This window comes from Talpa europaea, assembly GCF_964194135.1.
Source record: "Talpa europaea genome assembly, chromosome: 12".
NCBI classification, from domain to species: Eukaryota; Metazoa; Chordata; class Mammalia; order Eulipotyphla; family Talpidae; genus Talpa; species Talpa europaea.
In genome coordinates this window covers 3,671,268-3,695,626 of record NC_140079.1, presented here as the reverse complement: position 1 = coordinate 3,695,626, position 24,359 = coordinate 3,671,268, and the positions used below count along the sequence as shown (strand labels likewise).

At 42.3% G+C, this 24,359-nt stretch overlaps 1 protein-coding gene across 1 annotated transcript in view; it reads left to right on the top strand.

The window, feature by feature from the left end:
* The window catches only part of PGR (progesterone receptor), a gene marked incomplete at both ends in the record, with an annotated part of 54,209 nt that overhangs the window by 16,716 nt on the left and 13,134 nt on the right, over window positions 1-24,359 (top strand). Inside the window, 2 exons of the mRNA XM_084249526.1 lie at window positions 8,425-8,541; window positions 20,687-20,992. Of these exons, the coding sequence (XP_084105652.1) occupies window positions 8,425-8,541; window positions 20,687-20,992 (423 nt within the window). The remainder of the gene's footprint in view (window positions 1-8,424; window positions 8,542-20,686; window positions 20,993-24,359) is intronic.

Sequence of the window (24,359 nt, the reverse complement as noted above, 5' to 3'; positions counted from 1 at the left end):
GTACATTATAGATATGAAATAGCTTCAAAACTCCATACATTAACATTCAGAAACAGGCCTTGTTAACTACTTTAAAGAGTTTGTGGAAAATCCCAATGGTTAGATTCTGAACAGACTTAACAGTTGCTGTGTTTATGGAAAATGTATCAGCGCACCACATCCACCAGCAAGGCCCCAGAGACCTCCACCATAGCCCACTGGACCCCTCTGCACTTTGCTCCCATCCTACCCACTGACTTCCCCTCTGGTAGCCTCGATTTTACAGTCTAATTTCTAGAGTTTGTTCTGGTTTAGTTTTGGCTCTTGCTTTGCTGTGTTTCTTTATATTCCACATGAATGAAATCACCTGATATTTGTCTTGCTCCTTCTGAGTTATGTCACTTAGCATTATCCCCACCAGTTCCGTCCATGTTGTCGCAAGTGGCAAAAGATCATAGTTATTTTTAACAGCTGAGTAATATTCCATCATATACCAGTCTTTGCCTGTATCACTCACTCCCGGCCCCAGACCTCTCTGGTCAAGGATCCCACGTGGCAAAATCTGATGGCGGTTTTCAGTCTCGTATCACTGGGTCTGTTGGTACCTCTGACAGCCGACGAGTCCCCTTCCTGGGAGTGTCCCCTCCCCCTTGCTTTCAAGCACGCTCTTGATTTTCCTTACCGGCTCTGTTCTGTCTCATCTCCTCTCCTTTACCTTTTAACATGGCAGGGCTCGCTGCTCAGGAATTCGCTCCTTCCCTTCTGGAGAGCTTATCCTGTCTTTGGATAAGTCTTCCATTCTCTGACCTCTCCCAAATGTCTCTCCCCAGCCCAGACTTTCCCCTCACTCCAGCTGCTGACTGGGAGCCTCCCAGGTGACTACCCAAACTATCACTCTCATGCACCCAGAAGTTAGCACCCCATCTACTTTGGGGTCTATTCAGTAAACCAGTGCTCCTCCCAGTTTGCTCTTCAAAATATCCTGCCTAGAATCACCCGGGTCAGGTGTGAAATGAAGATTCCTGTGCATCATCCATCTCAACTCAATCAAAATATCTAGGAAGTGGCCTAGAAATCTGCATTTTGATGAACTGCTCAACCTTTTCTTAGGTAGAGTCAGCGTTTCATTCAGAAGGCAGCCAGTCTTCCTGGAGGGATCCTGCCCTGATGACCAGGGCACCTTTGCTTTTGAGAACATTAACTCCAGCAGCAAGGGTTGGGGGCAGATGGGCAGTAGAGAGGCAGAGAGGGGAGTTCTAGGATAATTAAAAACACCATTTGACCTAAACAGGGGCACCTCAGGCCTTTGCCTAGGAGAAACTGCTTTTCAGTCTCTGAAGCAGTTGGGCAGATGGACAGTTGCAAGACTTACCCTTTTTCCAGGAGGAATGCTAAAAAAAAAAATGTAAGAGGACAGGGAGAGAAAATGGAGACTGTCTTTTTGTGTCCTTATTGTATCCCAGGCACTGTAGTAGACACAGTTCCTGTAGTCATTATCGTTGTTCATTTTCAACGAGGAACTGTTTAAGGAGCTATTACCTTCATTCTCTGCAGACACTTGCCTGAGGTCGCCCAGCCAGTTGGTGGTGGAGCTGGTGATCTACCCCAGTTCTGTCAGACTCCACAGCCTGGGCTGTCTTTACTGCCCACAGCACTCAGCACTGTGTTTGACGTAAGGCTTGGCGAAGCAATAAATTAACTAAGATGGATCAGAAAAGGCTTAAAAATCAGTGGTCGTCCTGTCCTATATTGAGGCGCTAGAAGTCAACAATGAAAAGGAAATGCTCATCATTACCCACATAATGCTCCTCTTTTGCAAAGTTAGTCAGGGAAGGTGGGTGACTGGAGACTTTTGAAAGAATCTTAAGCCGCCTGAGATGCCTAGCAGACCTTTGAACACAATAATGAAGCTCGATGTTGATAAATCCAGGATCACCAGAGTCCAGAGAAAAAAAATAAACTGTATTTGTGGGAGAGAAGCATTTGCATGGGTGTAAAAAGCCATAGTCCTGCATCAGAACAGCACAGTGACTTCAACAATCTTGTTGACTGTAATTTTTTTTCATGTTTCTTATGTAACTGTCTTAAATGCCTCCTTTCTCGATGGTACGTGAATTTTGTTAAGGTCAAATAATTGTTTTTTTTTTTTTTTAAATAATTGTTTTTTTCTAATGCAGTCCCTTACCTGTCCTCAATGCCTTCTGCTTAGCTAAATGTATAATTAAGAGTCCTGGGTATTACTAGTTAGATGCCGCATATAATTTAGTGCTTTACACCATAAAAGACATGTGGATAATTAGGATAATAATAGGATGATGACTATGTACCAGTGGAGATTCAGAGGCATTGTTTTGTTTATAAAGAAAACTGTAGGGCTAGCTTCAGGAAGGATGATGAGAAGCTGACCACAGTCAGGAAGATAAATTTAAGGGAAGAAAAATGAGCAGACAGTCTGAGCAGAAACACCGCCACCTCCGCTGACCCCTTTGGTTCAAACCAGTTACTCGCCTTTAGATTTACTCTAGCCGCCTCTTTCCTGGGTCATTTCTCTCCCTGCCCCCCTGGAATCTGTGGTCAAACTGGAAGCCAGAGTGACCTGGTGATGTGTAAGCCACATCCTTTCTCTGTCAAAACTCAGCGGGGCCACAGTGTTCCCAGCTGAGAAGAATCTCAGCCTCACCATGGTGCCCACGGCCCTCCGCACCCTAACCTCTCTCCCTGACGCCTCGTTCCTGTCCTCCGCGGTGTCAGCTGTGGCCTGCCTACTGCCCCTGGCAGTTTGCCGTGGCCCCGGGGTCCTGGCAGTGGGCCCTGTGCTCTGATTCCACGCTGTGACCCTCCCACGCTTGCATCTCATTCTGACCCAGAGGGAACACACAGATTTTGGTAACTGTCCGGCCATCACCAGACAATCACACTCCCCAGTGTCGCCAGTGTTGTGCTTAATAGTCCTATGGGTACTAAGTAGGCTGGTTTTTAGGAAAAGCTGATTTTCTGAATGAAAGAAACAGAAGAAGAATTTGGATTTGAGTTACTAAGACAAAAGACGGTGATGTCTGTGAAACAAGAGTGAGTGTCTAGGGAAGAGCCAGACAAGCAAGAATGTCAGAGAGTGTGAGCCAGCGTGTGGTTGCGGGGTTAAAGCTGTGTTGGAAGCCATAAAAAGTAGAAAATAAACTCAGTTATGAAGAGTTCATATTTAAGGAGTAAGCTCATAATGAAGAAAAAGGAGATATTGATGATAATGTGAGGCTCTCATTTATGATTTTTACTCCACCCTGTGATTAGGTTAAGCATTTCATCAAATCTAGCCCCATAAATCGACATAAGCACCTGGTAGAAATTTCTCTTGATTTCCATTTTATAGGTGGGGAAAGTAAAATTTCAATGAGATAATTTTCTCAGCATGTGACTAGTGATGGAACTGGGATGTGTGTGTAGTCTGTTTGACCAAGCTGCACCTGGTCTTCTTATTGTGCTGTTGGGTAACGGACCTGGTGAACAGACAGCAGAAATCCAACCTACAAGTAATCAGTGTTTCTGAAGATAAACTAACAACGTTCAGCAAAGTGCTCGCTGACTGTGGGAAGTAAGCTCCTGGGACGTTCTTAGCGCCTAGAACAACTCAGTACCTGGGGGATATTCAATGCTGGTTTCCTGAACTGTCTCATACTGCATGTATTCTGTGTCTGTCATAGTGTTACAGGATTAACCATTATTTATATTTATTATTTATAGAGGAGGGAGATGAAGCATCAAGAAGTTAAGCAATATATTCAGGGTCTTATCATTAATAGGTGGTAGATCTTAGATAACAGAAGGAAATTTAGCAGTTGAATAAAATTTTCACTCTATACATCTGAAGGGTTCATTTGTCATATATGTGTGTGTGTGTGTGTGTGTGTGTGTATACATATATATTTGGTGAAAAAGCTATACCTCAGCACAGATTGAGCAAATCTTTAATGGCACATAAAAAGGTTATACACTACATGCATGTAAACAGGAAAAGAACAAGCTACTATACTAACAAGACATAAAATTGAGCTGATGCTAGAGTTCCTCTGTGAAGCACTGGATTCTGAGACTGGCAAGAATCCTATCAAGGTGTTTGCCCTTTTGGGGTGAAGACAGTCTGTGTTCTTACAGCACATGTCCTCGTAGTCATGTTGGGTCAGGAAGATGCCTGGCCTCTACTGCAGTACGTTTGTCTGGTTCTTGAGTGAAATTGGGATTCCTGGGGTGACCCCTGATTAAGGGCGAAGCTTAGTCTTCTAGAAGCCCTTGATACACACCTGTGGGGAGTGACCCTCTCCTTTCAGGTGATATAAGCTCAGTCTGGTGACCTGTGCCCATGGCTCTGTTCTCCAGAGACACATTCTGTGCCCTCTTGCTTCTCAAAGACTCTTTGTCCAGCTCCCCTTTGGTAATCCCATGAGCCTCACTAGCCACGTCCCCTTGGGCAATGAAACACCTGTGTAATATCTACTGTGCTATAATAACTACATGACACAAACCGGTGCAGTCCCTACTGCACTAGCCCATGGCAATGGTTGCTCCGTGAGACTTTGTTCCTACCTTTTCCCTCTCCCCCACATTTTCTCTTCACTGAAAAAAAGAAACCCCAAATTTTGGGGTGTTATATTAAATTTATTTTTAAAGATTTATTTATTTATACAAGCACTGGGTACAGTCAGAAGCGCGGGAGGGTGAGAGGATTCACCAGAGCCAGAGCAGGGAACAGAACAGGCAGACTGATGAAACACACTGCTGAGGGGAGCAGCGGGCAGCAGGAGAGGTCTGCGCGCCATGTGGGACCCTCGCCTGGAGGCCAGGGATCAGAACCAGCACTGCGGAGGCTGTGGGCAGCTTTGCAGCCCAGCGCTCAACCGCTGCGCCACCAGGGAGGCCCATATTCAATATTTTAAAATTTACTTCTCCCTAACTGGCTCTTTCATACTGTCAGACCTTCATTCTTCTCCTCACCTCACCCCAGGTTTACATGACCAGCCCCCCATTGGCTAATATGAAAGGCTGGTCCAAACCGTTTTCTCCCTCTTTGTGTCTTTAGAGTACTTTGGCTTCTAGAAAACATGCAAACAAATTGAAAGAATAGTAAATAGCTGTACTCAACTATGTTAAAGTCGCAAACATCATCTCTCACACCTCAGGATCTAAAAATATGTTCCCTAAGGACAAGAACATTCTGCAATCTAGGCACAATATTGTTATTATTCCTAAACTTCAACACTGATACTATAACTTTAGTATAAAGCCCGTATCCAAATTTCCCCAATTGTTCCCAGAATGTACTAAATAGATTGGTTTTTCGTGCAGGAGCCAATCTAAAACCATATATTTCTTTTGATGAACAAATCTCTTTAATCACCTTTAATCTAAAAACATCTCCCACTTTTTTTTTTGGGGGGGGGAGTCCATCAGGATATGAACATTTTTTGAGGATTCCATGCCAGCTATTTTATAGAAATCTGAATTTGTCTGATTTTCCCCCATAGGATTTGATTGAGCTTAAGCATTTTACAAGAATCGTACCCAGGCTAGTAGTTCTCAAACACCCTGGTTTTATGGCCATTTACCTGCTTACAAACTATAGCGAGCCCAAAGAGCTTTGGTTCATGTGGACTTACTCTATTAGAAATTAAAATTAAAGCTGATAATTGAACATTTTTTAACTGACTTAAAAAATAGCAAACCCATTAGAGGCTTATTTTCCACACCCAAAATATTTAATGACAAGAATGATATTGTTTTGCATTTTTATAAGTCATTTTAATGTCTGCCTTAACAGAATCCAGCTGCATGTCCTGTCTCCGTCCACATTCAGTCTGTTGCAATGTGTTGTTCTGGGTGAAGCCAGGGGAGAAGCCATGACGCCACCCAGACATGCAGGGGAACACGGGGGGAGGATTTTAATCGTTTTTTTCTACTTAACAAGTGGCGATCGTTTCATTAGGATTGCAAAAGGATGCTTTTCTCCTTCTGTTATTCCTTCTGATTTTATCAACTATAAATCCTTTTTATAGCCCTTTGTCTCTTCTGAGAGGCAATTTGGTGATCTTAAAATACATTTTATACTAAAAGTAATGACTCTGTGCTCTTAGCAACCTCTAGTAGATTCCAGGGAGCTGTTATGTTTTTTCCCCTCTGCTTTCCGTCCTTACATACCACAGTACTCGTGGCTTTTCATAAAGTCAGTGTAACTTGAATCATTCGTACTAAGTTCTTCCTGATGTTAAATTGACTTCTCTGGTCAGTGTGGCTTTGACATCTCTCCACTGACTCTGAGTAACATCAAATTTCCTGTCACGACAAGGTTCAAAGGGTACTTTTCATGCTTCAGTCCCAGGTCAGCCACTTCTCCAAAGCTCTCTGCTTCCTTTTAGATGAAAATGATATTGGGTGGGACCGGCTGCTTCTTCGTGCTAATCACAGCTGTGGTTGTCTTTGCTGCTGGACTTTCTCAATGGGCAGACCTGGGAAAAACATGTTACAGGATTTTCTCTCTCTTTCTCTTTTTAAAATGTTTATTTATTTCTGCATACAAGAACTGAGATTAGGCTAGAGGGGTGGGGGGTGAGAGGTTCCACCAGAGACAGAGCGGGGAGCAGAACAGGCGGATCGACTGAAATCCACTGCTGAGGGGAGCAGCGGGGAGGCAGGAGAGGTCTGCCGCGCCCTGTGGGTCAGCTCTCTGGCCAGCCGGGGATAGAACTCATGCTGCAGAGGCTGGCAATAGCTTGATAGTGCTATCTTTAACCCCAGCACTACCAGGAAGGCCCAGTTTTTCTCTTTTGAAAAGTGGGGCACAGAGGGGTATTGTACATGCACTCACGCCTGACTGTTGGGGTACAGGAGAGTGGCCTGTACCCCATGCTGATGTAGTTATTCAGCTCTAATTGGACCTGACTGGCCACCACATTTCTTAGACACAAAGACCTCTTAGAGAACATTCATCTCCAGGTATGTCCCCTACACTTCCTCTGTGATGCTGTACAGATGGCCATATCTCAGAGTGGGCTGAGCTTCCAGATTCCATCATGGGTGGTCCACGGGGACACGATTCGTGCCGACCACTCACCATAGCAGAGGAAAGGCAAAAGGTCAACTTACCAGAAGATCTCCCTCCCACTCAAGTGTCAAATCCTGAATGCTTAGCTTCTTCTGCCCCAGAGTCAGAAGAATTTCATTCTGTTTGGTAGCTATAATTTCTACATTTCTGCTTGTGTTTAAATCCATTGCCTTGCCATCCTCCGTCCCTCCTGCCAGACCCCGCTTTGTGCTTTCTCACTAGACCCTCAATTACTGTCTAACCTGCATCTTTATGCACCTCTTCAGGAAGAGTGGACCCTTATCTCCTGGCTTTATGCATATTTGAGAGTATCTTTCAGCTGCCTTTAAACCTGAATAATTTGACTAGGTGCAGATTTCTCAGCTTGTGTCTCAAACCGATCGAACTATTAATATATTTGTGAGGTAGGCATTGAGTATATGCCAAGCCATTCTGAACCCTTCCATGAGTGCAATTAATCCTTAGATGCAGCCCTCGGTACTCATATTATCTTCATTTTACTTGCCAAAGGTCACTCAACTAATGGGTAGCGGGAGGGTGAATTTTGAACTAAAGCAATATTGCTCCAATATTTCTAACTCCCAGTGCTACCTCTCACATTTATTAAGCTAAAACATCTAGTTGTGTGACCTTAAGCTTATTGCTCAACGACTCCATTTACCCATTTAACTGTCTATAATACCTCCCAAGGTTGCTATGACGATTAAATGAGTGAATAACATACACGCTGCAAAAGTGGGCTTTGAACAAGCAGTCCCCAACCCTGCAGTTCAGTGTCAACAGCGTGTCATTTTAGTGGGAAAGAGGTTGCAGAAAGAACAGTGTTGAGACAGAGTCAGTAAGCAACAGTTGGCGAACGCATGAGGGTTTTGTCGAAGCATTTTCCGTACCCTCTAGATCTCTACCGGCAGACGGAATGGAAATACAAAAATGAAAATAGTTGCACTGTAAGCAGATGGTAGATCCTTTTCTGTTTTTAATTCCCTTAACATGTTACAGGATTTCTCTAATTTATGAAATAAGCCATTTGGCCAGACAACCGCTACCTTCCTTCCTGTGTGCGTTGAGCTTGAGGTCCCACTAGGGAGACGCCGGAAGGTGCATCAGGTTTCACCGTCTCAACTGTCTACGGTGGATCAACAGCACCTGGCTCACCTTGCAGTGACAGGCCGGTCCAGTGCTGGCACCAGAAGGAAGATGTACAGAAATCCTTGTGCACGAGGCGCCCTGGCACTGATGGCCCGGTGGGCCATTCCCCATAATATACCAACATTTTGGTGCTCACAGGGGAAGTCTCCGGTCGTCCTCAGATCTTGTGATTCATGGTCACCTTTTCTTGTTTGCTTTTTTTTTAGGACAACATAACTATTTGTGTGCTGGAAGAAACGATTGCATCGTCGATAAAATCCGCAGAAAAAACTGCCCTGCGTGTCGCCTCCGGAAGTGCTGCCAGGCGGGCATGGTCCTCGGAGGTAACGCTGACCCTGCACCACTGCTGCGCTCTGGCCTGCCCTTCTCACACCTCTTTGCTGGTGCTTGGCTTGTTCTGTCTTGATTTGTGGTGTGTGAAAGAAGCACCTGATGCAGTCCCTTTGGCTTATCCCTGTGGCTGCTGTCCTGTGACCAGTTCTGCAGCCTGGGGACTTCTCTGCCCCTGGGGGGTTTCCTCCCATCAGCGGGCTGCCCTCTGGGGCAGTGACCTTAGGATGCGTCATCTATCTGATTGCTGAGTATTCCATTGTGTATGGAGACCAGGTCTTCTTGATCCAGTCATCTATGTTTGGGCATTTGGGTTGTTCCCATAGCTTCCCTATTGTAAATAGTGCTGCAATGAACACAGGGGTGCAGGTGTTCTTTTGAATCAATGTGTTTGTGTCCTTTGGGTAGATCCCTCAGAGTGGGATTGCTGGGTCGTATGGGAGCTCCATTTTTAGTAGTTTGTGGAATCTCCACACAGCTCTCCATGGTGGTTGGACCAGTTTGCACTCCCACCAACAGTGCAGGAGAGTTCCTTTTCTCCACATCCTCGCCACATTTCTTGTTGCTAGTTTTTTTAATATGCACCATTCTCACTGGTGTGAGGTGGTGTCTCATTGTGGTTCTCAGCAACATGGATGGAGGTGGAAGGGATTATGGTCGGTGAAGTAAGCCCGAAGGAAAAAGGAAAATAATCAGAGGAATATAGGGAAACCAAATAAGGGATCATGAAAAAAAAAAACAATAATAAATAAAAAAAATTAGCAGGCAACCATAAGGGATGTCAGAGACATCCAGCAGGGCAAAGAGAGGGATCAAAACAGGGGAGGGAAGAGCACAAGGACTGTGGTGATGGTCACGAGACTTGGAGGTGGGGATTTTACGGGGACAGCCTCTGAGAGGAGAAAGCAAACATTGTACAAAAATAAACAATGCTGTAAAAAGCATATAAACAAATATATTAATTAATTTTTTGAAATGTGTCAAATGAGTCAGGACACTCCTGAGAAGGTGACGGAGCACGATCCATGATTAAACTGCACCAATTTCCCCAATTAAAAGATGCTGAAGTGATGGGGAAAGATGCTAATGTCTTCCCGCCAAAATGACCACCATGAACTTCTGGGGATGTGAGGAAAATAGTCAAGTGTTTACATACTTGGTGATTAATTTAGTGCAATAAGATGTTTAAGTCACAACCAAAAATCTCTTGTTTCAGAAGTATTGTGTTTCTGCTCTCACTTTTCGTGAAGTTTCCTTAAAACCAATTTCACAAACCTGTAACAGGAGGTTGTTTGCTTTGGTAGAACCACCTCACAAGCCAGCTGTTCCTTTTCCGGAGTTCATCCTCTAAACACTTGCTATACAGCCCTTTTTGAATCCTTGGGTATTGCTGTCATGGAAGATCTATCCTAAGCCAAAAATACCTATCCTATAATACTAAGTTTTGTGCTTGGTATTAAATAAAAATGTAACAGTTTTAATACATATTCTGTAAGGGGATTTTTTCGGTGTGATTCCCCATAATATAACAACACGCCACATTGTGTAATTATGAAATAAATCAAGGCTACCAAAAATACTAAACATATAAACACCTGTGAATCCATCGTTCAATTGTCGATGTCAGATCCTTTTTCACATTTTCATCTTTGTTATAGTTTATAAAGGATAAGACATTACAGATAATTTCAAGCTTCTCTGCACCCTATCAGGCTCCTATCTTCCTCACAAATTACTAGTCTGCTGAATTATTGGCTTCATACTTACAGTGCACATCTATGGATCCTTAAGTAAAATGCTATTGTTTTGAATATTTTAAGACTTTATATAGGGCCTCCCTGGTGGCACAAGGGTTAAGCACCACACTATGAAGCAACCTGCAGCCTCTGCAGCATGAGTTTGATCCCCGGCCGGCCAGGGAGCAACCCACATGGCGCAGCAGACCTCTCCTGTCTCGCCCGCTGCTCCCCTCAGCAGTATATTTCGTCAGTCTGCCTGTTCTGTTCCCCACTCTTGTCTCTGGTGGATCCTCTCAACCCCCACATCTCTGGCCTGTACCCCAGCACTTGTATGCATGAATAAATAAATCTTTAAAAAAAAAAGACTTTATATAAATGGCACCTTGCTGGCCATGTACTTCAATTTGCTTTCTTTCACTGGATGTTATCTGAGTTGGCTGAGGGGAGATATTTTGTTCTAACCTCTCTCTGATCTTCACCTTGAGCACTTTTCCTGGTGCTTCTCTCTCCTGTGTTAATGGGTATTTATTTCTAAGTGCTCGTAATTACCGAAAGTGCCACAGTAAACATTCCGGTACCTGTATCTTTGTGCTCATTTTCAAGATGTGCTCGCGGCTCTTTTTAGAAAGGGAACTTCTGCCTCGTTTCCATACTGTGTATCTTCAGCCTTACTACCAGGTGCCTAATCACACCACTCTCTGGATGTTTGTCCCCAGGGGTGTGTAAGACTTCTTGCTTACACAAGAAGATCTTGCTACCGCCTGTACTCATTTGTACTCAGTATTTTCAGACTTTTTAATTTTTCTGAATGGATGGACTGAAAATTGGTGTTGAATTTTGATTTAGTTTGTATGTCCTTCATTCGGTGAGGCCAAACCTGTGTCATCTGTTTATTGGCCATTTTTATTTCCTCTTCCATGAATTGCCTGTTCATATCTATTGCACATTTTTAAACTGAGTTGTCTTCTTTCCTGTTGATGCCTAGAAGTTACCTACCTCCTCTGCTAATTCTTGTTAGTTACGTGCATTCTGTGTCTTTACTTTTTACCTTGTCTGGGATGTCTTTTTTCTCATCTTTATATATAATTGCTTATATCAAAATTCCCCCTTTCTATCCTTTTCCACCCTGAAGTCATATAGATAATGTAAAAATCCTCAAAAATTTTAGAAGTTTGTTTTTCACATTCATGTTCTTATCCAACCTGTGAGTATTTTTTATCACAGAGAGGCAGGAATATAATTATATTTTCCAGTGGGATGCCCAGTGTATTAAGACAATGGTCATCTTTGTTTTGGCGGTGGTCTCCTATACAAGTGGAAATTCCCCACCGTGAACATAGGTCTATTTACAGATAAGTCATCCGTACACACTACTACTAAATGCATGTTTGTTAAGCTTGCTTCTTTTTTATTTCCTTACTAAAAATATAATGTAATGCTACTCTCTGTTAAATATCAAAATCCATGTGCATTTGCTTCTCCTCCTGCTTTCTCCGTTCTGGTCCCTTGTGTAACAGTACCAGCGCCACACCGTCAGAAATAGCAGCTTTATCCATCCTGGTACTTGGTAGAATAAGTATCTCTACGTTATATTCTTCAAATTCGTTATCTTTTCTTGCCTCTCTGATCTGTTCTTATAAAGTGAAACATAAAAAGATTATTCATAATGGTTTCTAACACTTAGAGCTATGAATTCTCAGTTCTGGGAATAGTTAGATGTACATTAATTTCTTTTGTTCTTTTTTTTTTTCAATCAAATAATCTCTACCAGCATCCCAAAATACCACTGCTTGAAGTAATTTCATGTTAACTTGTTTTTCCCAAATAACATATTGTCATTAAAAATAACTCAGAGCTTTGTGATAGTAGACATCTAGTGAGGCCTTCTCTGTGATACAGCCTCTGCTTTTTTGAGGAAGAATTCTAAATTAAAACAAAACAAAACCCCCATATTACAGATGAAAGTAGGGCTAATTCACTGCTCATCCCATCTAGGGGTCAGCTTCACATGGCAAACACAGCAATAGGATAACAGGGCCCTTGGTTAGTCCACAGGTGGGTTTGCACACAGGTTCATAGGAAGATGCCAGCGGCACCCTCTGACGTGGCATGTTCCTGATCGGTCACTGCCTGCGACAGTCAGTGGCCTATGCTGGGGGGTCAATAATCGGCCTGTGATAAGCCAGGAAGAAGGCAGTGAGGCCATGAAGTGAGATTCCAGTCGCTTGTCCTGTGTTAAATGCCTGGAGTAAGTGTCCTGAGGTCTTCCTTGAGAATAAGACCTTCCCTGGAGTGACACCCAGGGTTGTTCATGTTGGATTCTTCAGTAACTAGAAGATTTTACTGCAGTAATAATCGCCTGCACACACTGAAAATGGGGCCTCTGTGTCCACCTGCCCTCTTCTCCTTGCTTCCTTCCTGCTTAGGACTCCTGGATGGTTTGCATTTCTGATAGAGACTATTTCAATGTCAAAGGATGAAACAAGTGAGAACATTGAAACACTTGTGAAAGACTGAGTGCAATTTTCTGGTGAAATATCCAGGTCAGAAATAGAAATGTTTTGGACAGGTCATGACAGGCTCTGCAGGTTCTCCTTTCCTGCTTCTGCAGCGGCGCTCTGACTGCAAGAAGATGCTGAAGCTGTTTATTCTCTTGGCTGCCTGTATGAGTCTGGCTTTTTGTGAGTCACTTCCCTTACCTTCACCAGGTCACGCTGAACTTTTGCGTTTTGTCACTGCTGTACTGTACTGAGTCGGGGAGATAGTTACATCCCGAGGAAGGGTAATTTATCTTCTCTCTTAGGTGTCCTGCTTCTAACTTACTTCTTTAGAAAACATTTTTTGTGTGATGAGTCACACACAGAAAATTCAGGAATTAATACAGCTCTGTGTTTTACCTTTGTGCTAAAAATGCTAAACTGTTTTGATGAATTTTTTTCAAGCTGAGCATTATTTTTATAGGGTTGTTTTGGTTTTGGTTTTGGTAGAGCCTTATCTTGCAAATTTAAAAGGCTGTGTTAGAATACCAGTCCCTCTCACATCTCCTCCTACTTAGATCACCCCACTTCTTTTGGCAAAGAGAATACCCTTCTGGGCTACAGAGTATAGACTGTGCAGTGAAGTATTTTATTTTCTCCTATTCACGAAGCCAACAAAGCCTCAATTCCTTCTCTGAAGAATTCCAAAATTCCTGAAATTGGGACACTGTACAGTAAGTTCCTTTCTTGGCAGTCTGGAAACCTAGTCTGTGCCTTTAATGACTGGAAAGTGGAAAATCATCCGCCCTCCCTAAAACCAGGGCTATGGTGCCGCCTGCCACCTACCTCTTCAGACCTCTCTCTTCTTCCTTTTGAGGCATCTCCTACACTCCCCAGTTGTGCCCCCTCTCTAAACAGAAAGGGAATTTATTTCATTATGTCACTGTGTATCTTCAACCTGCTGCCTATCAGCAAATTACTCTCCAAAAGGCTGGCTTTTACCCATGTAGTAGAGTAGCTGATGATGTACCTTAGAGCCTCTGTTCTGGCTCCTTTGTTTAGTTGGTTTGGGGGAGGGGGGCAGAGGGCATCATGGAAACTGCTGTTTTGGCTGCCAGCTGCAACTGTTCATCAGTATCTACCTTTTTCCAGGCGCTGTAAGAAGTCAGGGCTGAGGGCTAGAAAGCTTTCCTCCATTTGCTGTCTTACTTTATGTGAATGATTGAGAGATTTACTCTTTATCTTCCCTAGTATAGTTTCCTGGGCAAATTTCTATTTTAATTTTATATTTCCTATTATCTAGTGTCTGTATGTTTTGAAGTATAACTACAGACACGCTGTTTTGATCTGGGGAGGAGAGGTGGATCTTAAAAAAAAAAAAAAAAAAAAAAACAAGCTACACCAGCACCACAGTGGGTGTTAATTAAATCCTAGTACCTATAGGGCCTCCCCTGGTGGCGAAGCAGTTGAGTGCTGTGCTGCGAGTCTGCCGGCAGCCTTTGCAGCGCCGGTTTGTTCCCTGGCCGCCTGGCAAGGGTCCCACAAAAAAAAAAAAAAAAAAAAAAGGCCTAGTACCTATAGACCAGGCCCAGCATCATCGTTCCTTTGCTAACTTGAGGTAGCAATGCTTATCAAGTCATCCTTTCTTATAGCCGCTGTTGAAACTTGCCTGTCAATTAACAGCCATGATGTCACAGGAGGTTCGCATCAGTCCTTACTGACTTCTGATGTTTACCCTCCAGTTCCTCGACGATTCTGGAAAGCTTTCTGGCAGCCACACAAGTTACAATTTAATATCCAACATAATATTCTTCTGTTGCTTCGATGCAGCTGGCCCAGCATTATTCCATGAACCTTATTTGGCCCATTCAATGTAAAAAAGTTTTTTTTACCATAAATAAAAACAAACAGAAAGAGGCCATGGCAAAGTGAACAGCACTCAAGCCAGGACACAACTCACATTAGTATCATTATTATTTTATTAAGTCTGATTAATTGGCCTGTCTGCTCAACTTTCCCCCCAACTCAACACTTCCCTTGGTTTCCTTATTTTGGAAATATATTTTTTTTATAAATTCCTTCTGTGGAAATATGTTAATGATAACAAAATATCCTTGCTGGTTATAAAGTTTTAATTGACTTTTTTTCCCCCTCACACCTTAAAGATGTTAGGTGTGGCTTGTATTATTGTGTTATTTTGATGAGCCTTCTCCTGTAGTTGTTTCTTTGAGGCTATCTTATTTCTGTATTTTATAAAATGTTTTTTATACTTGGCTCTCCAATTTCACTGTAAAGTTATTATTTGTTACGGTTATTATTTTAGTTTTATTTGTTCTACTTCAAAGTCACCATGATTCCTAAATCTGAGAATTTGTGTTTTTCAAAAACTGCCAGGAGGATTGAAAGCATCCCAGTATTCTTCAGAGTGCTTCCCGCCTCACCTTCTCTTTTTATCTGTCATATTAGACACCCTAGGTCAGCCTACTCTCTCTCCCGTATCTCTTTTTTTCTTTTTAACAGTTCCCATGTTAATATCTGCCTGCTGTAGTCTGTGTAATTAGGTCAGTTCTGTTTTTCCAGTTAACCATTCTTCTCAGGTGGGCTGAGTCCTATAATTTTTTTTTTTTAATTTTTGTGGTTCCTGCTACTTCTGCCTGAACGTACATCTCCTTTTTTCATAATAATTAATTTATTTTTGACTGATCTACTATTGGGGTACCCCCATCAAGTATTACCACTATACTGTGCCCACCAACCTAAGTGCCCCAGAACAGATGTGTGGACCAAGAGGATGTGGTATATATACATAATGGAATACTACTCAGCCATCAAAAATGAATGTTTCTTAATCCTTGAATTTCAGTAACTTCACAAAATTTAGCTCTATCTTAATGTAATAATTTTTTGCTACAAATTAAGCCCTTTTTGAGTTGAAAATTCAAGTCGTCTTTTATACCGGCAGAGTATTCTCTTAATATTACCTTCACAGGTTTTGTTCTGTTTAATGTTTTTCCTCTTTTCCATGCTGTCTTCCATACCTGTCATCTTTTCTCTACCCACTTTGGTTATAGTCCTTTACCCTTCATTTGATGATTTTTCTAAAAAATCTCAGCATCTGAGCTTCAAGTCACTAATTTGGCTTTTTACACTACCAGATATTTTTATTTCTTCTAACATGGTTTTAAAGTTCATAATGACTTTGTTTATCTTATTCTATTTTGTAATTTATTTCCTCTTTAATTTGATGTTATGTTTCTCTTATTAGATTTACTGAAACTTAAATGCGGCTTTATCTTTGAAATACGGTTAATCAGATTAAGGCAATTTACTACACTAATTCTTCCTCCAACTTTTATTCATCTGATTTTTACCTTTACGTTGTCTTTTTATTACTTCTAAAAATATTTCTGCTTAAATTCCATGCCATGTATCTGCTATTTATCACACATTTAAGTCTATATAATTCTTGCTGGGCCTGCTATTTGACTTGGTAATTGTTAACTGGTTCCACTTGCCTTCCTCCTGTCTGGATTATTCCTTTATAATTTGAGCTAGAAGAATTGAGATCTCAGCTATTTGTCTTGTTACAGAGGGAAGGGAAACAATGACTGGGCACACACTGTAGTCAGTGGGGGAAGGGGTCAGCAGCTGAAGCGTGCAGGTATGTTGGAACCCCAGCATCCTTCTGTGAGATCTGCTAGGCCCTCTGTCTTAGACTGTGTCTTTTATTGGACGGGGATCCCCTCCAGGTTTCTTCCGATTCTTCAGGAGCAGAAGCTGTTTGACAGGAGGCCATTAATTGTTGGAGACCTTCTGGGAATCATATCTATTGTTGTATAATTGTTGATTGGTTTGACAAGGTTACCAGGTATTATTATACACAAATTGTTATTCCATCCCCAAGGAGCATATGTTTTAGTAGAACACGGAGACATTAAATAATATTTAGGGTCAAATATTATGGTCTGGTAGAAAATAGCAAATGCTAGGGAGAAAACAGAGGAGCAAGAGAGAATGGGTTAAATGTTAACATATATTCATCTCTGCAGGTTAAATAAGATCAGTCTTTCCAACTTTCCATTATTTCTCTCTAACTCTTATTTGAGTTGCCCCTCAAATTTAGAGGGCCAGGTTGCTGGAGGACAGAAGTGTGACCAAATGGTCCTCATTTGACTGTTAGGGTGATGGGCCCTGAAAACTTACATGCTCTAATTTCCCTGTAGCCTTTATATGACCCCTGTGAGCACCCTCTCACCTAGAGTTTTTACCACCCCTGAGACACTGCCCGGATTGGCGTGTGTTCCTGAGGCCAGTATCTGTTCTGTGGCTTGATATGTTCATTCACATGCAAACGTTAAGATAACATCATCATGTTTGGATTATGATAGTGTTGCAAATTTTAGCACCTAGCCTAGCATATAGAAAAATCACCTTTGCTCTTATAAAAAAGTTCTGGCCATTCTTACACACGTTTATTCTCAAGGAACAGTGAAACCATTTCTTCTTCCAAAACATGCTTGATTCTGACTGAAATGGAAAATATATGCATTCGTCTGAGCAGGATTAACAGTCATAGGCAAATAGGCCTTTTCATTAATTCACATTTTTTATTTTGTGTCCTTTGATAGAGTGTATGGTTTTAATATCGGATACTCATCTTGAGTTTATTCTTGAATATTTTATAGCGCTCATGTGTGGAATATTGCTTTTTATCAGCTACTGATTTCTATAATTACCTTCTTTCTAGCTATATGATTAAATTATCTCAATAACTTGATGGATTTTCAGTAATATCCTGTAAGTTTTCTAGATATATCATCATATTATCTGCAAATAAAGTAGTCAATATTAATGTAGTATTTGCTGTTGGGTTTGGTCGATGGTTTTGCGACATTCGTATTTTTATTTTACTTTGCAGTTTTTCCTTTTTAAGTAATGCCTTCTGGATTTTAACAGAAAGCCTTTGTATTTGTGTCCTATTGCTTCTGCAACAAAGCATCATAAATTTAATAGCTTAAAACAAATGTATTATCCCACGGTTCTGGAGATGGGAGTCTGAGATGGCTCTCTGGGCTAAAATCATGGCGTCAGCAGGATCTCACGCCTTCCCAGGAGAAGAGCTGGGCCTTGCATTTTCCCCTACACCAGGCCCCCAGCTTCCATGGGACCTGACATCCATGGTATCTGCAGCAAACAGCGTGGAGACACCTGCTCCCGCAGACTCTCGGCCTGCCTCTTCCCGGGAACTCCCTGTGATCAGTCCACCTGGATGATCCTGCTTCTTTTTATAGCCTAGTGTTGGCTGATTAGCAATCTTAATTCCACCTGTGACTATAACCCCTGCCCTTATCTACATGTCTTTAAGAGTAGAACTGGGACATCTGCACCTTTCACAGCCTATAAGCCTGCTGATAAAAATGGTGTGACTTTTGTGCTTTGGCCTGTGTGAGGACTGGGGTGGCACATTTTCCAGCTGATATCCCCCTTCTCAGAACAGGCTCTGCCCCCCACCCCGGGTAAAGGTGTCCTATTTTTAATCCTACAAAATTTAATTTGTTGGCAGCTTATTTAGAATGTTTAGCTATGTAATCCTAAAACAGTTTAATCTCCATTTCTGCTGTAATGTTTTAAGTTAAACCTTGAGCTGTCATACATATAGGAACTCCACTTTTTCCTCCACCTGAGTGTTGTCATTAAAGGAGCCAGGGCTTAGGCAATGAAGCTATCAGTGACAATTTTGATAATTTATACTCTCCTAAAATAATCTCCATTTCCTGAATTTATCAAATTTAGTTCAGGAGAGTTGCACTTCCTTTCCTGGCATAATCTTCTAATTATTTTAGTATCTACAGTCATAGCTCCTTATTACACACCATATACATTTTCCCTCTACACCTTAATGGTTTGACTTTTTCTCTTGTACTAATGTCTTTTTTTTTTTAAAGATTTATTTATTTATTTATACATACATACAAGCACTGGGTACAGTCAGAAGCGGGGGAGGGTGAGAGAAATCACCAGAGCCAGATTGGGGAATAGTACAGGCAGACCAATGATACACTGCTGAGGGGAGCAGCGGGCGGCAGGAGAGGTCTGCGCGCCATGTGGGACCCTTGCCGGTGTCCGGGAATCGAACCGGCACTGCACAGGCTGCAGGCAGCTTCGCAGCCCAGCGCTCAACCGCTGCGCCGCCGGGGAGGCCCTCTTGTACTAATGTCTTAATGGATGCTGAGCTCATTTGTTTTATCTTTACCCACAACAAAATTATAAGATATGCATATATACGTTAGAAAATACTTTTGCAGGTAGCTTTATCCTAGAGATTTAGATTTGTTGTTTTTTTGTCCATGTCTAGACAACTCATAATTTTTACATTCATAATTTTTACATTCATTTCCTCTTTGGTCAAGGACTTAATTAGGACAATGCTGATTTCCAAGTTAATTTTGATTTTTAATAAAATGTCTCATCATCAAAGACTACATTAAATTTTTGTTGGGAAACTTATTAAGGCTTTCTTTTTTTACTTTCATTTTTAAGTTCTCTCCATCTGCGTTTATTGTCCACTTGATCCATAAACTCTGAAAGAAATATATGCACACTCACTGTGTCCATTTTTAGGGCTTTTCTAAGATTTGGCTGCTATGTTGTTTGCTGTGAAAGGGTGAGTGTTTAGTATCTTCGAAGCAGTTACCTTTTATCCATCTTCACATCCCCTCATTGTCTCTTACAATGTCTCTGGACTTCTGTTCTTTCTGTCACTGACAAGGCCGTTCCCACTTTGCACGTGTGTTAGCCTCTTTGCTCTCTTCTCAGCTTTCACTTTTCAATTTATTTTCCTGTTTCTGTTGGGTTCCTTGTAAACGAAAATAGAATTGTGTTTTCTGACCCAACCTGACTTTCTTTGACTCGGGCACGTGAAGTCCACCCATTGACATGCGTTGGGATGATCCGTGCATCAGCTTTCGTCTCTTCTCACACAGTTTGTGTTCTCTACTTGTGAGCCTTCCTCTTTACTGCCCCTTCTCCCAGATTTACTGAGCTGACTCCATGTTTCCTTTCATTTTCTTTTCCTCATTCCATCCTCTTTGTTAAAGTATAAGTGTTATTCTGCTTTTCTACTTTGCCCCCAGAATACAAGCTCCATGAAGGCAGGCACCTTCCTTGGTCATGTGCTGCTGTAGTTTCAGAAACTTAAACTGCACCTGGCACATAAAAACCCTCAACAAATGTTTTATGAGTGAGTGAAAGAAAGAATTAAAGAAGAAGTGGGCCTCCCTGGTGGCCTAGGGGTTCAGTCTCAGCCATGGACTGAGTTTGATCCCCAGCCAGGGACCTACCCACAGGGCGCAGCAGACCTCTCCTGTCTCCCTGCAGCTCCCCTCAGCAGTGGATTTCAGTCGATCCACCTGTTCTGTTCCCCACTGTCTCTGGTGAATCCTCTCATCTCCCATACCTCTGGCCTGCACCCCAGTTCTTGTATGCATAAATAAATAAATCTTCAATAAAAAATGAAAATATTAAAAAAAAAAGAAAGAAGACCCAACATCTTGTTTCTGTGAATGTGGACTGCAGCACTAGCTTCTGGAAAGCAGGCCTGAGAGAGCACTGAGCAACCCTGAACCTAAACCCGACCAAACCCATCTGTCTTCTCATACAAGTTGCTACAAAGCCCCATAGCCTCCCCCACTGGATGCAGCATCCCAGAGAGTGCTGTGTTGGTGGTTCTTTGAGCCGAGTCTGGAACCTACGATATTCATTTATTCCATTTCATCTCATTAGATTGAAGCAAAAACCTATGATGCCATGATTCGAAAACTTAACAAAAATAACACTCCCCTCAAAGAGTGACCTGAACTTCCCTCAAAGATTCAGTTAATGTGCATTGATCTGAACTTCTGTCTTTTTATCCCTCACTGTAGGTCGGAAGTTTAAAAAGTTTAATAAAGTCAGAGTGATGCGAGCCCTGGACGCTGTCACCCTGCCCCAGCCGGTGGGCCTCCCGAGTGAGGGCCAAGCCTTGGGCCAGAGGATCACCTTTTCTCCAACCCAAGACATACAGCTGGTTCCACCGCTGATCAACCTGTTGATGAGCATCGAGCCCGACGTGGTATATGCTGGTCACGACAACACCAAGCCCGATACGTCCAGCTCTGTGCTCACCAGCCTCAACCAGCTGGGCGAGAGGCAGCTCCTCTCAGTGGTCAAGTGGTCCAAATCGCTCCCAGGTAAGCAGAGTGTGCAGAATCGCGTGGCCTGAGGCCGTCCTATGTGGGTTGTATTGGTAGATGGCTGGATACAAGATGGCGTGTAAAGAGCTGGCTGTGGTATGCGCTTCTGCAGTTCAAAATGTTGATCCTGGACCTTCTATTCTCCGCTACTTGCCTAGGACCTACTGTGTGCTGTGGACATACAGAAAAGGCAGGTAACACGATGAGTCTTGTTGCTGGATCGAGAATGACACTCACGAAACTGCTAAGGAATAGGATGAGAGTGAGTGTCCACAGCTGTTCTGGTTCAGAGAACCACAGTTCAGAGAAAGACTGTAGCCATTCTGAAAAGTGTCTGGTTCATTCCAAATCCTATTTTAGCCAATTTCAATGCGTTGAAAATAAAAATGAAAGTATCTAGTCAAAATAATTCAAAATTCAGGGGCCTCCCTGGTGTCTCAAGGGGTTAAAAGCAGCACTATGAAGCTATCTGCAGCAGAACAAGTTTGATCGCCAGCCAGGGAGCTACCCACACGGTGCAGCAGACCTCTCCTGTCTCCCTGCTGCTCCCCTCAGCCAGGAAACTCAGTAGATCTGCCTGTTCTGCTGCTCCCCACTCTGTCTCTAGTGAATCCTCTCACCCCCGCACCTCTGGTCTGTCCGCCAGTTCTTTTTTTTTTTTTTTAAGATTTATTTATTTATTTACACAAGCACTGGGTACAGTCAGAACTGCTGGAGGGTGAGAGAATTCACCAGAGACAGAGCGGGGAACAGAACAGGCAGAAGGACCGAAGTACACTGCTGAGGGGAGCAGCAGGCGGCAGGAGAGGTCTGCGCGCCATGCGGGACCCTTACCCAGTGGCCAGGGATCGAACCGGCGCTGCAGAGGCTGCGGGCAGCTTCGCAGCCCAGCACTTAACCACTGCACCACCAGGGGAGGCCCTGTCCCCCCAGTTCTTGTATGCATAAATAAATAAATCTTAAAAAAGAAAAAATAAAAATAAATCAAAATTCAGAGTAAGTATGTACAAACGTACATACTTACATAAAAAAAATAATAATTTGTACATAGAAAAATGAACCTCCAGTTACTATTTTTTCTCACTGATACCCAAAGGGGTAACAATGAGAATTTCAATTATATTGTTGTGAAAGGATATTAGTCACTTCATCAATAAGGTATTTTTGCTCCCTCAGCACAGCCCCACAGGGGCCAAGAGGCTGACAGGGCAAGGATGCAGCTCTTGGCAAGAGGCTGACAGGGAGCAAGGATGCAGCTCTTGGCTAAGGCTGTGATGGCGGCGCCAGGAGAACACGTGGGTGGCTGCTGCCGGGGAGGTGCTACTCCCGTAATTAGAAACAGAACATAATGAATTACATCCTCTTCACACCCATGATATCCGTATAGTCCTTTATACCAATATTTCTTCCAATATCTGGTCAAGAATTAAACATAGTATGTCATTTTAATCTCCAACGAAATTCAATAGCATTTTTTAAAAAAGAATTTCTTTTCCTATTTGCCTTAGTGTATTTCTTGATTATTATTCTGTTTGAAAGGTTTGAAGTACAATAGACAAATTATCACTGAAAATTCAAGGCTTCGTGAAAGAGAAGGAAAGTAGATTCCTGCTTGTTGAATCTTTCAAAAAGTGCATGTTGAGGAAAGTGAATAAAATTCACTCTTCTAATGGAGATGAAGTACTTTTATATAAAAAGCAAAATGTCTAGGTTCTTAATAGCTTCATTCTTTCTGAAAGACCTTGGACAGGTAATATTTTTTCCATTAGAAAAGTTCTGAATGTTTAAAACTTACTGTAAAGTGATTATCAACGCTTTGTTAATGAAGCTGTTGCAATAACATTGATGAACTTTTTCTGTTTAAAAATTGGAATGTTTAAACACATGTTTTACTTTTCTGTTTTTCAATTACTTGATGAAGCTAACTTCTTTGATTCTTTTGATGTAGTTCGTATTTCTTTGGTTTTCATTTTGGAATCCTTTGCTTGTTTAGAAAGATTCTATCTGTGACAAAGTTTACAATTTCCAATATAGTTAAAAAGGTAATTTATTCATTTGGATGAAAGCTAAATGAGCTTTGTAAGTTGAAAAAATGGTTATCTGTCAAGATTTGTGACACCCACATCTCTCAATAGGAGTGAAAGGAAATTTTTAAATTGAATTCAGTGGCAACTTTTTTAATATTGCAAAATGTAACTCTCTTGTAAGTAAGTAAGAATGGATGGCTTCAAGGATTTCCTATCTGCCCTTTCAAATTAAGGGAGGTGTTAACTTTAGAAAAGCATTGTGTGTCCATGGGCCTGTTCTGCAAGGAACGCTAATAAATGATGAAAAGGGTCACCGAACCAGAGAGACGGTATTTACCTCTGCTAGGGACCCAGGGACCGGTGTTAAGGTCACCCAGGGCCATTCACTGCTCAGAGCCTTTCAGCTGACTTGAACCCAGAGTGCAGCTGTCACTTAATTCACTCAGTGTGTGTGTTGCACACCTGCTGTGTGCAAGTCCTGAGGCATAGATGCTGGCGGTGACAGCGGAACCAGCAGGCTGGGCTCAGGGTGCAGCCTTGCATCCCAGCATCTGGCCATCGAATTATTTTATCCATTCACTCACTTATTATTGGTCTGTGACAATGGACTTTTGTTAAATGAGGCTTACTAATAGTGTGATGGATGTCGTTGACTTATTTACAGTACCAGACAACCCCCCCCCCCAAAAAAAAAAAAGCTACTACTAAGGAAACACATTGGCTGGTCAGGTCATTCTTTCACAGCAGGCAAGCGTGTGGGGAAGTGGGATTCAGGTCCAGGCAGAGTGACAGCATAACAAAGGCGTCTGCTGGCTGCAGTGCCCCAGGCCATTGTGTTGGTCCCTGGTAGAATTCTTGTCCTTGTCCTTCTATTGTCTTGGACATTACCTAATTGCAGCTTATCTTATGGGCCTCAGAATATTGCAGGGATTCCTTTGTTTTCATTTCCTGGAGACTAGGAAGGGACTTTTGTGAGCTCTAGGCCTCTGACTGTCACCTCTGCATGCAGAATGAGTGGACTTTTAGCCATAATGACAGTGGGTAAGATTGTCTTATTTGGAGTCTGAATCAACATAATATTTGCAAAATTTTAAAAGAAACAGGACTCATTTCTCGGTTAAGGGATGTCTGATCCAGTGGGAAAGGCAAGGGACCTAAACAGCTATAGGACATGTGCAAGGGACCTAAACAGCTATAGGACATGTGCAAGTGACATAGGGGCAGTTCAAAAGAAAATGAAGGAAAAATATGGCTTTTGATTTAAGGGCCTAGAAGGGACTTCAGCGCCAAGATGTCAGTTAAACTGCGTCTTGAAGGAGGTGAGACTTTGACAAATC